The sequence below is a fragment of the Hypanus sabinus genome, chromosome 3, assembly GCF_030144855.1.
Source record: "Hypanus sabinus isolate sHypSab1 chromosome 3, sHypSab1.hap1, whole genome shotgun sequence".
Taxonomy (NCBI): Eukaryota; Metazoa; Chordata; class Chondrichthyes; order Myliobatiformes; family Dasyatidae; genus Hypanus; species Hypanus sabinus.
This window is the reverse complement of record NC_082708.1, coordinates 137080208-137094853: the sequence shown is the minus strand read 5'-3', so window position 1 is coordinate 137094853 and position 14646 is coordinate 137080208. Positions and strand designations below refer to the sequence as shown.

Below are 14646 nucleotides of genomic sequence, written 5' to 3'. Positions count from 1 at the left end.
GATTCTCCCTGTACACTGTGCCTCTGCAAGCAATCAGAGTCTCTAGGATTCCAAATGGTAGGGTAGAGTTGGGAACCACATGAGTTTCGGGGGGAATTCACAACCCCACAGCAAATTAAATGTTGACTTAAGTTTGGGGCGGAGACAGACCATAAGATATAAGTCTTATGATATAAGATATAGGTCATAAGATATAGAGCAGAGTTAGGCCATTTAGTCTTGTCTGACTTTTCTTCAACCCCATTTTTCCATCTTCACCCCATAACCCTCCTTACTAATTAAGAACCTACCAATCTATACCCAGTGACTTGGTCTCCACAGCCTGCTGATTGCAGAGATTCACCTCGCTCTGGCTGAAGAAATTCCCCCTCAGAGTATTAGAGGCTCTGAGGCTGGGCCCTTGGCTCTGTTGTACCCTATGGTGAGTAGAGTGTGGAAGGGAACAGTGGCAGCTATGTGTGCAGCTTGAGTCAATGAATTGTGAAGGAGGAGGAGAGAGTTTAGGGCATCGATACTGCTGGTGATTTGAACTGACTTCCTCATTTGTCACCCTACACGTTCACTCCCTTCACCACCAGCCCACAGTGACTGCAGTGTGAGCCGTCTACAAAATGCACTGCAGCAGATCCCAAACTACCCCCTCTACCACCAAATCCACGTGCAGGAAATGCAGGGGAACCCACCACCCACAGGTTCCCCTCCTAGTCGCACACCATTCTGACTTAGAAATAAATCACCATTCCTTCATTATCACTAGGTCCAAATGCAAAAACTCCCCTCCTAAAAGCATGGTGGAAGTTTACCCCCCGTAAACACTGGACTCTAAGTATAGGCAAATACAGTTACGCATTATAAACAAGAGGATTTGGTTCATCATAGATAAATGTCAGGGTGCACCTTTTGCTGGTGATTTTGGGATTCCCCTTTTAGCTTGTTAGAACTCGTGTTAGAGATTATCAACCAGCTTTATTTCTGGATAGGGTGAGCTGTTATCCCATGGCGTGTCTATTCTGAAGTAGTAAAGCTACCAAAATTTACAGCAATCATGTGTGACACTTGGTTTGTTGTGTGTAGTTCTGCCCTCCAAAGATGTGATTAAGCAAGAGAGGAAGCAAAAATGATTTTCAAGGATGTGTTTGGGACTGGAGAGTTTTGAAAGACTGGGATTAGAAAGGCTAAGAAATGTGATAACAGATAAAATAGTTAGGAAATAGGGAAGATAGAGTTAGTTTCTCATGATAGAATGCTTAAAACTATACTGTATAACTTTAAGGATAGAGGGAAGAGACTTAAGAAGATGTGGCTTCACCTATTACTTTCTCGATTGTGCTTCTTCCCCTATCCCACTTTCGTATTCTGGCCTCTTCCAGTCCGGATGAAGGGTCTCAGCATGAAACATTGACTTTCCATAGAAGCTGCCTGATCTGCAGAGTTCCTCCAGCATTTGTGTGCGTTACTCTGGACTTTCAGCATCTGCAAACTCTCTCGGCTGTAAAGTGTAAATCTTTCACACAGAGTAGTTGATCTCTGGAAGAGCTTCCAAAGGAGATAGTGGAGCAGGAACAGGAAAAACATCTAAGAGAAACCTGTACAGGTACCTGATTGAAGAGAGCGCAGAGGGGTATGGATTTAATGCAAGATTAGTATAGATAGGCGTAGTGGTTGGCAAACTGAGCGATTCCGTGAATTTCTGGGAATTCTGTGATTCTGTGAACAGTGAGCGATTCCGTGAATTTGTGAACACAGCTTGGTTTTCCTTTGTAAAGTTTATTTAAAAACAAGTAGCGAAACAAAGAATATAAAGCTCTGCAAACAGTAATACAAGAAACCACAGGGTAATGATACTATAGTATGATTTTAATCTCTGATAAATCATTGGTCAGGTTTTGGTCTCTGAATCTTTCTCTCCTCTACCTTTTAACTTTACTTTCTCTGTGGTTTCATACTTTTACCTGCAACTTTACATCCTAATCCAAAAAGTTTATTTTACATTTATCCAGCAGGTGTATACATTGTCCCTGTTTTGCCTTTAAAGTGTCTGTTGCCCCCTGCCCCTCTGCATCTCTCTGATCTTAACCGCTGAGCTCTCTACAGACCGGCACATTCTGTCTCTGCTGTTATCCCACCCTGCCTTGTTCCCGCTGGCTCCTCTGCCTTTTTGACAGAATCAGATGCAGCCATCTGATTCCTCCATCAAGCAAAAGCAAAATATTTCCATTCCAGCTACTGCAGGCAGGGATTAAACAGTTAACAAACTGCTGGAGAAACTCAGCAGGTCAAGCAGCGTCTGTGGGGGATAAGGAACTGTCATCAATTCCTCTTCCCTCCACAACTACCATCTAACCCTCCAGCAATCTCAGATAAACAATGACTTGTATCTGTCTGCAGAAAATAAAACAGGACAAAGAATAAGTGAGGAAATAATAATATAGAAATAAAGCCCACTAGCTGAAATTCCTAAGGACCTGAAGTTCCACATCCCAGTAGCAGGTAGCTGTTGATAGTGAGGACATCCGAAAATTCTACACGTTCTGGAAATATTCCTGTAGATTAGAGGGTGGAAATGTAACCCCAACAATCCTGTAAGGAGGGAGAAATCTGGGAATTCACATCTGTTCACCAGACATCAGTAGTTGGGAAAATGTTGGAATCTGTTATAAATATTAAGATGTCTCGAAAACAATAATTGAACGAAGTCAGAGTGAATTTCTAAAGGGGATGTCAAGTGTGACTGTTCTGTTGAGGGTTTGAGGATCTGACTAGTAACATGGTGTTCTGGAGATGTTGAAAAGGTCTGTGCACTGGGTTGGTGAACAGGGAGTTGTGGAGGATGAACTGGGAGTTGGTTCATAGAAAGCAGATGTGGATGGGAATAAATGGATCCTTGGGTGGCAGGTGATATCTGCTGGGAAACCCCAGAGATCAGTGTTGAGGTCCAACTGCTCACTAAGCATGTTAGTGATTTGTCTAAGGGACAGGTAGTAACACTTCAGTGTGTTGATGTAATGAATCTGGGTGGGATGGTAAACGGGATGGCCCCTATCTCCCCAGTTCCTTCTCTTTCCCTCTGTACCCCATCTTCCATTTACTCTCTGTCCCCAATGTTATCCCTCTCTTCTTCCTCCCCCTCCCCATCTCTATCACACAATCTGACTCACTGACTCTGTGCTCCCCCAGGATCCAGCAAGGACACAAGTCAGCGCACCAGTCAGCCAGAGATGGTGACCACCCTCTGTAACCTGACCTCTCCTGTTTCCTTCCTCTAGGGGAGGAGGCCCAGAAATGTTTTCCTCCTGGCTCTGACCCTTCTCTGCTTGGGGTCCTGCCGGATCTTGTCAACCAGCCTCTGCAGGAGCCAGTATTGGTCATAGGGCTTGGCCGGCCAGCGCAGGTACCCTCTGCTCTGCAGATAGGACCGTAGGGGCTTGTACTTCCGGAGCTGGTAGTCCCTCAGGGAACCCACCACTAGCAGGACCACAACGTCTTTCAACTCATGGTAGAGGCGGCTCTGGGCAATGTTGAATGCCTCCAGGCACCAGCCATCCTTCAAGAAACACCTGGTGACCACACACACTGTCTTCCTACTGCCCCATATGGCCTCCCGTATGTTGGTAATGTGGTCTTCCCCAGGAATGAAATCCCGCTCCTCGATGCACAGTTGTAACCGGTTCTCCTCTAGATTCAAGAGCAGACTGTCTTTCACCCATTCCAGGTCCTGGCTGCTGAAGCAGAGGTAGGCATCAAACCTGTAGCCCAACCTGTCTGTCCCTGTCTTGCCTCCTTCCAGGACAGTCCTGGTAGCAGCCCTGTAGCACAGGAGGATCAAGGACCAGCAGTGAGTGTAGAGGAAGAACAGAGGTGAGAAAAATCACCAGGAGTGTGGTCACGGTGACAAACAGGGCAAACTGCGTCTCCTCCATCCCGCAGCCTGGCGTGAGTGAGAGAAGAGGTACGTCCTTGAGCCCTTTCGGGAAGGCGCAAACCATTTGGGTCAGGGGTTCCACCAACTCCACCTCAGTGCGGTTCAGCCAGAGGACAAAGCGGTTGAGGCTGCAATCACAGATGTACTGGTTGTTCCTCAGGTCCAGACGCCTGACGAAGCTAAAGGTGACTGGGTCGGGTGAAGTCAGGCGATTGCTGGACAGGTCCAGGATCTCGAGGTTGCTGGGGAAGAGGTCGTGGCTGAGCTGGGTCAGTGAGTTCAGGGACAGGTTAAGCCTCTTCAGGGAGACTAAGCCACTGAAGACGCCTTGGGGCAGCTTAGCAAGATAGTTCCGCTGGAGAAGTAACTCCGTCAGGTTGGAGAGGTTGTGGAACACATCCCAGCACTCGCCGGCTGCCCACGTTAGTTGGAGGAAGTTACCGGAAAGGTCGAGGTGACGGAGGTGGTTGCTTTTCGGTATGGTGTTGGTAGGTGCGATGGTGCACACGGATAAGCGGTTGTTCCTTAGCAGAAGTTGAGTCACTGTGGGCTGCTTCATAATCTCGTAAAACACCTGCAAGTTCTCAAACGCGTTGTTAGAAAGATCGAGAAAGGTGATGTTGTCCATGTTCCCCATCCCATACACCTCTTCTAGTCGGTTATATCCTAAGAGGAGGTACTGCAAGCCAGGCAATGGCTTGGAGGCTGGGAGACGGGAAAGAGAGTTCTCCCGAAGGTCTAAAGTGACAAGCTGAGTGAGTCCTTCAAAGGAACCAAACTGGATGGCCCCAATGTGGTTGTGTCGTAGGTCAATGTAGGAAACATTCTGCAGACCCTCAATTGTCCATGAGTAGATCTCACCCAACAAGTTGTAGGGAATGTTCAGCGTCAGTAGATTTTCCAGGCCGAAGAAGGCATTTTTCTGTATGAGGTTGATGCGGTTGTGAGGTAAGGAGAGGATCTTTAGGTCAGGGAAGTGTGAGAAGACATGGGGCTGCAGGGAGAAGATGTATGTCTGGTGGAGATTCAAGATCATGACAGAACTCTCGGCGAGCCCTGAAAATGTTTGGTTGTTGGGATCGGGTAAGTTGTTGCAACCGAATGATGCCCCGATGGACAAATGTCCCATTCTCAGCTCGATGATGAGGGTTCCCCTCATTGCCAGAAACATCTTCTCCAGCTGTTGAATGCTCAGAGGAATGCCCGATATGTCCAGAGTGTATAGGAAGATGTTGGAGAAGGGGTTACCACACCTCTCCCAGCTGAGGGATTTACTTGCATACAAAGGACGGTTCCAGGATATATCAAACATTCTGAAAGGCCTGTGTTGAACATTCTTTCTTTTCTTTTTCAATCTTTTTATTAAATTTCATATATAAAAAAAAACAACACATAATAATGAATAGATTACAGATTCAATAAACTTGAGATTACATTAGTAATAGGATAATAATATCCTATTAAAACATCCATCAACAAAAGGTACATAAATCAATCAAGTCTATATAAATATATATGAAAAAAAAAACAAAAATAATCATCAAAAAAAGAAAAAAAAATTGAGATTATATATGAGAAAAAATATATATTGAAAAAAAAATACTAAACTATAACTAACATGGGCAATAATAGTACTTTATAAATATATGAAGGTGTCAAGAAAAGAACTCCGGAACTCCATACCTGAACAAGGATAAGTAGAGAAAAGGATCTGAAATAGGCCAAATTAATTCATATGAAAGTGTCGAATAAATGGTCCCCAGGTTTCTTCAAATTTAATTGAAGAATCAAAGATAGTGCTTCTGATTTTTTCCAAACTCAAATAAGAAATAGTTTGGGAGAACCACTGAAATGTAGTAGGAGGATTTACTTCTTTCCAGTTTTGTAATATAGACCTTCTGGCCATTAATGTTACAAAGGCAATCATTCATCTGATTGAAGGGGAAAGCTGATTGCCATCTTCATTTGGTATACCGAAAATTGAGGTAATAAAATGGGGTTGTAAATCGATATTCCATACTGAGGAAATGACATCAAAAATGTCCTTCCAATAGTTATGTAAAGTGGGACATGTCCAAAACATGTGAGTCAATGAAGCCACTTCTAAGTGACATCTGTCACATTGAGGATTAATATGCGAATAAAATCGGGCAAGCTTATCTTTAGACATATAAGCTCTATGTACAATTTTAAATTGTATTAAAGCATGTTTAGCACAAATAGAGGAGGAATTAACCATTTGTAAATTTTTTTCCCATTTATCTGTTGATATATTACATCGAAGTTCTTTTTCCCATTCTTGTCTAATTCTATCCGATATTTCTGGCTGTATCTTCATAATCATGTTATAAATAAAAGCTACTAATCCCTTCTGACAAGGATTAAAAGTAAAAATCAAATCTGAAAAATCCGATGGAGTTGAGTTAGGAAAAGATGGAAGAATTTTATGTAAGAAATTTCTAATTTGTAAGTATCTAAAAAAATTAGATTTAGGTAATTCAAATTTGTTGGATAGTTGATCAAAAGACATCAAAGTACCTTCAAAAAAAAGATCACGAAAACATTTTATACCTTTCCTTTTCCATATACTAAAAGCTTGATCTGTCAATGAAGGTTTAAAAAAAAATTACATAAAATAGGGCTGTCCAGAGCAAAGTTTTTCAGATTAAAGAATTTGCGAAATTGAAACCAAATTCGTAGTGTATGTTTAACAACAGGGTTAGATATCTGTTTATTGAATTTGGCTAAATCAATAGGAAGAAAAGAACCAAGAACGGAAAATATAGAATATCCCTTAACCTCACTACATTCCAAATTTACCCACTGTGGGCACACAGGTGAATCCAAATCTAGTTTCCAGTACATTAGGTTACGAATATTATTCGCCCAATAATAAAATCTAAAGTTAGGTAAAGCTAGACCACCATCTTTTTTAGACTTTTGTAATTGCCTTTTGCTTAACCTAGGATTTTTATTTTGCCACACAAATGAGGAAATTTTTGAATCAATATTATCAAAAAAAGATTTAGGAATAAAAATTGGTAAAGCTTGGAATAAATATAAAAATTTCGGTAAAATCATCATTTTAATAGCATTAATCCGACCAACTAATGATAAAAATAAGGGAGACCATCTTGTAGTAAGTTGCTGAATTTGATGAAGCATAGGTAAAAAATTCAGTCCAAATAAATCTTTATATTTCTTGGTGATTTTTATACCTAAATAGATAAAATTATCAGTAACAACTTTAAATGGCATCCTATCACTCAATAAAGTTTGCGCGTTTAAAGGGAATAACTCACTCTTATCTAAGTTTAACTTATAACCAGAAAAGCTACCAAATTGAGCCAACAAGGATAAAATAGCAGGAATAGACCTACTAGGATTAGAAATATATAACAACAAATCATCAGCATAAAGCGATAATTTGTATAACTTCTCATTACGGGTAATACCAAAAATATTAGGAGACTCACGAATAGCAATAGCTAAAGGTTCTAATGCAATATTAAATAATAAAGGACTTAAAGGACAACCTTGTCTCGTACCACGAGATAATTGAAAAAAAGAGGATCTATAATTATTTGTAAGAACAGAAGCAAGAGGTTTATAATATATTAATTTAATCCATGATATAAAATTAGGACTAAAATTAAAGTTTCTCAATGCATTAAATAAATATGTCCATTCAACTCTATCAAAAGCTTTTTCAGCATCTAATGAGATAACACATTCTGGGGTTGTAGGTGATGAAGTATAAATTATGTTAATCAATTTTCTAATATTAAAAAAGGAATACCGATTCCTAATAAAACCAGTTTGATCTTCTGAAATAATCTGTGGTAATACCTTTTCTAATCTAATGGCTAAAATTTTTGTAAGAATCTTAGAGTCTACATTTAATAATGATATAGGGCGATAAGATGCACATAAAGTAGGATCTTTATCTTTTTTAAGAATTAGAGAGATAGTAGCTTCATAAAACGATTGAGGTAATCTCTTCTTAACAAACGCATCATTAAAGATTTCACATAGCCAAGGAGAAAGCAATAAAGAAAAAGTTTTAAAAAATTCTACAATAAAACCATCAGGACCAGGAGCTTTCCCTGAATTCATTGATGAGATAGCCTCTCTTATTTCATCCATAGAAATAGGAGCATCAAGCAAGCTACAATCTTCATCTATCAGTTTAGGAATATTCAAGTTATTAAAAAAATTATCCATCGTAAACCGGTCACCGTCAAATTCTGATTGATATAAAGATTTATAAAAATCTTGAAAAGTGTTATTAATTTCTTTATAATCAGTAGTTAAATTACCGTCTTGTTTATGAATTTTAATAATTTGTCGCTTAGTCGAAATAGCTTTTAATTGATTAGCTAACAATTTACCAGTTCGATCACTATGAATATAAAATTGAGCCCTAGTCTTAATTAATTGATTCTCAATTGAAGAAGATAATAATAAACTATGTTCCATTTGAAGCTCAACTCTCTTCTTATAAAGTTCTTTGGTAGGAGTAACGGAATAAATCTTATCAATTTCTTTAATTTTATCCACCAATAAAGCTATATCTGAATATCTTTGTTTTCTTTTACCAGCGGAATATGAAATAATTTGTCCACGAATAAAAGCCTTGAAAGAGTCCCAAAGTATTCCTTTGTCAATCTCTTCATTATAGTTTGTTGAAAAAAATAAGTCAATTTGTTGTTTTATGAAGGTAATAAATTCTGGATCTTGAAGCAAAGTAGCATTAAGTCTCCAAGATCTAGTATTGATAGAAGAGTCCGGAATCTTAATAGATAACTTCAAAGGCGCATGATCCGAAATAGCAATAGAATCGTATTTACAATCAATAACATCTGTTAATAAACGATGATCAATAAGGAAATAATCAATTCTAGAATAACTATGATATACATGTGAAAAAAATGAAAATTCTTTATCTTTAGGGTTCAAAAACCGCCATATTTCAGTAATTCCAGAATCAACCATAAAAGAATTAATAAGTAAAGCTGATCTATTCGGAAGAGTTCGAATAGGTTTAGATCTATCCATCGAAGGATTCAAACAACAATTAAAGTCTCCACCCATAATCAACATATATTCATTCAAATTAGGAAGAGAAGTAAATAAACGTTTAAAAAATTCAGGACAATCAAAGTTTGGAGCATAAATATTAACTAAAACAACTTTCCGATTAAAAAGTGAACCAGTTATCAACAAAAATCTACCCTGTGGATCAGAAATAATTTCATAATGTGTAAACGAAATTGAGGCGTCTATAAAAATAGACACACCCCTAATTTTAGCGGTACAATTTGAGTGAAATTGTTGACCTTTCCAGAACCTAAAAAAACGTTGATTATCCTCCCTCCTAATATGGGTCTCCTGTGCAAAAATAATATTAGCGTTCAATCTATGGAATACTTTAAATATTTTTTTACGTTTAATCGGATGATTTAAACCATTAGTATTCCACGAGATAAAGTTAATAGATTTATCCATCATACCAATATTAATTGTGTGTATCATAAAAGGTTAAAAAGACACATAACCCACAATTTAGGAAGAAGGAAAATTGATTCAGGAGCAACCGGAGATCCTGACACCTCAACAATATTAACAATTTAAAGTCAGCCCATAAACTAAAAGCAAAAAAATAAAAAGCAAAAGCATGAAAAAAGATCCCTCCCCCCTCCCCCCACCCTTTGAAAGAAAGCCAAGCGGCAGGCGCATAAACTAATACTAATATTACCCCCATTTCAAGATGGCAGCTCCATAAGAAAATTTTTTTAAGAAAAAACTATATAACACCCTAATTAAAATATAGAGTTGCAAAAAAAAAAATATATATATATATATATACCTACATATATATATATATACATACACATACACACACATATCAGACAAGTCAAAAAAAAAACTAAAATAGTAAAACCAGAAAAATCATTAATAAAAAAAAATGAACATTAAAGTTTAAAAATGTGATACACCTTTAAAAAAGAAATTCCATATTCAGATACAAAGATGACGTTTCACAAGCCAAGACTTATGGGAAGAAGAAACGACATTTTGAGAAAGCCATATTACAAAATATGAATATAAATTCAGCAATCTAATAAGAAAATTTAGTAAAAAAAAGTTATCAAAATAGAATTTTTTTTTAAAAAAAAGATTTAATAGACACTACAACATATATAAAAAAAAAGACTAAAAAAAAAGAATTCAAAGCCTTTGTTCCATTTCTAAATACAGGCAAGCAAATAAACGCTTATAAAAAGTAAAGACTTATGGGAAGAAGAAACGACATTTTGAAAAAATAATTCATTATTACAAAATACAAACGTGTATAAAAAAGGATATTATAAAAATTAAAACAGCATCTATAAGCAATAATAATAGTAGTAAAAAAAAAAGACCCAGACCCATAGCTCAAAATAAAAAGTTATAACCCAACTTCCAGGGTTAAAACTTAAAATGAAATGGCATCCTCTCTCCAAAAAAAAATCTTCAATGTAACTCATAGTTCAAGTTGCACTAGAGGATCGATATTCTTCAACAAATTTCTTCGCTTCTTCAGGAGTGTTAAAAAAGTGTAGACTGTTGTCGGGCAGCACCATTCTAAGCTTCGCTGGATACATTAAAGCTTGTTTAAATCCAATCGAATGAATCTCTGCCATCACTGGTTTAAAAGCGATCCTGGCTTTCATTACTTCATACGAATAGTCCTCAACAATTCGAAATGAGTAATTTTTGTAGGAGATCATACCTTTTTTACGAGCTAACCGAATTAGAAGCTCTTTCTCACGAGGATAATGAAGGCGAACAATCACCACTCGTGGTTTATCAGACACAGACGAAAGCCTCGCAACTCTGTGAGCGCGGTCGATAACAGGTTCATTTTTCAAACCTTCACCACCGAAAATTTCCCACAGTAATTTAGAGAAAAATTCAGTTAAATCACCGGACTCAACTTTTTCGGGAATTCCGATGATGCGCAAATTCTGTCTGCGAGAACGATTTTCAAGATCAGTAATTTTAAACTTATACTGATCTAAAGTTTTAGCAGTCGACTCTATCTTCTTCTCTAACACTTCAATTGTACGTGCTTTTTCACAAATTGATTGTTCAAGAGTCGTGATCTTATTTCCAAGCTGCTGAACCACTAACGCCTGCGACTGAAACTTAGTTTCAAGCGATTTAACAACTCCTTCAAAATCGGATATTTTCGTAGTAATCCTCCTTTCCAAACTTAACAGTTTACTGTCCAATTTACCTTCTAGTCTGCCTTCCAGACCCGCAAATTTAGCATCCAGTTTATTGTCCAATTTACCTTCCATACCCGCAAATTTAACATCCAGTTTAATGTCCAAAAGACCAGAAATTGCGTCGATGGATACAGGATCCTTAGCCGATTTCTTACTTGTAGCCATTTTAGGTTTGACAAGATTAGATCAACTATTATTTTAGGAAAAAAGGGTCAATCAAAGGTAGCAACTCATATGATTAAGTTCGAAAAGATCTAATTAAAGGGTGATTATAGTTAAAAAAATAAAGAGCGCCTAAAAGGCAGATGCTTACGTCGCCATCTTGAAACTCCACCCCTCCTGTGTTGAACATTAACCAGGTCTTCCTTGCAAATCTGCTGGATCTGATTGAAACTGAAGTCAACATTCTGCAGTGCCCGGAGGTTGGAGAAGGTTGGGTCTGGTCTGATGTGTTGTAACCGGTTGCCTTCCAGAACCAAAGTGTGCAATGAAGTTAAGTGTCTGAAGTACCCGTTTTGTAAGACCGAGTCCTTCAGACCGTTATAGTCCAGCAGCAAAGTCTGCAGTTGTCCCAGGCCAGTGAACGCCTCCAGGTCCAACTGCAGTTGAATGTTGCCTCCTAAGTCTAGGAATGTCAGATCAGGCAGATTCCCAAAGGCGCTGGGCCCCACTTCCATCCACCTACTGTCCTGTTTCCCGATTGTCAGGGTGCGGAGCTCGTCTGTCCAGGAGAAGGAGTTCCTCTCAATGTAGTTGATGTTGTTCCAGTTGAGGTTGAGGTACACCACACCCGCTGGCACGGCTGGAGGCTGACTCAGGTTCTGTTTCTCCAGGACAGGTAAATCCCATGCCAGGAGCAGAGGGACTGGGCAGACCTGAAGGCTGCCACCAGCAGGAAGAAAGTGGAGAGTCGCATGGTCCCAGCCTGGCAGAGGAACAGAAAGGAAAGGATTGTTAGTGAATTCTCTTTCCGCCTGCCAGGATTCACTCAGCATCCACCCAACTCGCAGAGAAACAGAGCAACTCGGAGACAACCTCCCCACCCCCTGCCCCAGAGGCTGCCTCATCTGACCCTCAGGGCAGGTGATTTCCTGTATTACTAAGGTCCCTGAGACCCTGCACCCTTTCCCTTGGCCATTGCCCCTTTAGATTAGATCAGCCTAGTTTGTTAGATTCATACAGCACAGAAACAGGCCCTTTGGCCCTTCTTGTCCATGCTACCCAAGGTGCCCAACCAAGCTAGTTCTATTTGCATGCATTTGGCCCAAATCTCTCTAAATTTTTCCTCACCATATACCATCCAAACAACCTTTAAATGTGGTTATTGAACCTGCTTCAACCACTTCTTCTGGCATTCAGTTCCAAATACTGACCACATTCTGAGTGAATCGGTCCCTCGGGTTATTATTACATTTCTTTCCTCTCACCTTAAATCTATTCTCTTTAATTCGTGATTTCTCAATCTGGGCATTTCCCTGTCTTTGACCCTCATGATTTTGTACTCGATAATATCACCCCTCATTCTCCTATGCTGCACAATCTCTGTCCATCACATAGTTCCTCAAATCTCCACAATCTCCTTTGCACTCTTACTGTAGCTGGATGACCAAAGCCAAACACAATATTCCCAATGTGGCCTCACCAATGTCTTGTACAACTACAATATAATTTTTGTCATGTTTTCTTTTTTATCATGTATACCAGAGCACAAAATAATTCCTTTTTTGCATGAAACTTGCAGAGATTAGCAGCTTAATGAGATTTGGCATGCCGCTGCAACTTCTACAAACGCACCACAGAAAGTATCCTGGCCAGTCATGTCATAACATGGAAATGCAGAGTCCAGCATGGGCACTGCTTCCCCAACGTTGACAAAATCTACAAAAGGCTCTGCCTCAAAAAGATGACATCTATTATCGATCCATGCCCTTTTCTCACTGTTATTGCAGGCAGGAGGTACAGAAGCCTTAAGTCCCAAACCACCAAGTTCAGGAACAGTTGTTTCCCTCCAACCATCAGGTTCCTGAATCAATCTGCATAACTTTAATCCAGCACTGCAACGAACACTACAGACCACCTCTTGCACTACCATGGGCTTGAGACCACCTCCCGCACTTACATGGGCTTGAGATCACCTCCTTGACTTCCATGGGCTTGAGACCACCTCCCGCACTTACATGGGCTTGAGATCACCTCCTTGACTTCCATGGGCTTGAGACCACCTCCTGCACTTCCATGGGCTTGAGACCACCTCCTGTACTACCATGGGCTTGAGACCACCTCCTGCACTTCCATGGGCTTGAGACCACCTCCTTGACTTCCATGGGCTTGAGACCACCGCCTGCACTTCCATGGGCTTGAGACCACCTCCTACACTACCATGGGGTTGAGACCACCTCCTGCACTACCATGGGCTTGAGACCACCTCCTTGACTTCCATGGGCTTGAGACCACCACCTGCACTTCCATGGGCTTGAGACCACCTCCTGCACTTCCATGGGCTTGAGACCACTGCCTGCACTTCCATGGGCTTGAGACCACCTCCTGCACTTCCATGGGCTTGAGACCACCTCCTTGACTACCATGGGCTTGAGACCACCTCCTGCACTTCCATGGGCTTGAGACCACCTCCTTGACTACCATGGGCTTGAGACCACCTCCTGCACTACCATGGGCTTGAGACCACCTCCTGCACTGCCATGGGCTTGAGACCACCTCCTGCACTACCATGGGCTTGAGACCACCTCCTGCACTTCCATGGGCTTGAGACCACCTCCTGCACTACCATGAGCTTGAGACCACCTCCTGCACTTCCATGGGCTTGAGACCACCTCCTTGACTTCCATGGGCTTGAGACCACCTGCTGCACTGCCATGGGCTTGAGACCACCTCTTGCACTACCATGGGCTTGAGACCACCTCCTTGACTACCATGGGCTTGAGACCACCTCCTGCACTTCCATGGGCTTGAGACCACCTCCTTGACTACCATGGGCTTGAGACCACCTCCTGCACTACCATGGGCTTGAGACCACCTCCTGCACTGCCATGGGCTTGAGACCACCTCCTGCACTACCATGGGCTTGAGACCACCTCCTGCACTTCCATGGGCTTGAGACCACCTCCTGCACTACCATGAGCTTGAGACCACCTCCTGCACTTCCATGGGCTTGAGACCACCTCCTTGACTTCCATGGGCTTGAGACCACCTGCTGCACTGCCATGGGCTTGAGACCACCTCTTGCACTACCATGGGCTTGAGACCACCTCCTTGACTACCATGGGCTTGAGACCACCTCCTGCACTACCATGGGCTTGAGACCACCTCCTTGACTACCATGGACTTGAGACCACCTCCTGCACTTCTATGGGCTTGAGACCACCTCCTGCACTACCATGGGCTTGAGACAACCTCCTGCACTACCATGGGCTTGAGACCACCTCCTGCAGT

The 14646-nt window shown here is 40.9% G+C and overlaps 1 protein-coding gene across 1 annotated transcript; it reads right to left on the bottom strand.

Annotated features, from left to right (window-relative positions):
* Nucleotides 1-3262: 3262 nt before the first annotated feature.
* Nucleotides 3263-12191, bottom strand: LOC132390935 (toll-like receptor 5). The gene is given in 3 exon segments (XM_059963471.1): nucleotides 3263-3847; nucleotides 3849-5267; nucleotides 11553-12191. Coding segments are annotated over 3 exon segments (2643 nt in total).
* Nucleotides 12192-14646: the final 2455 nt, after the last annotated feature.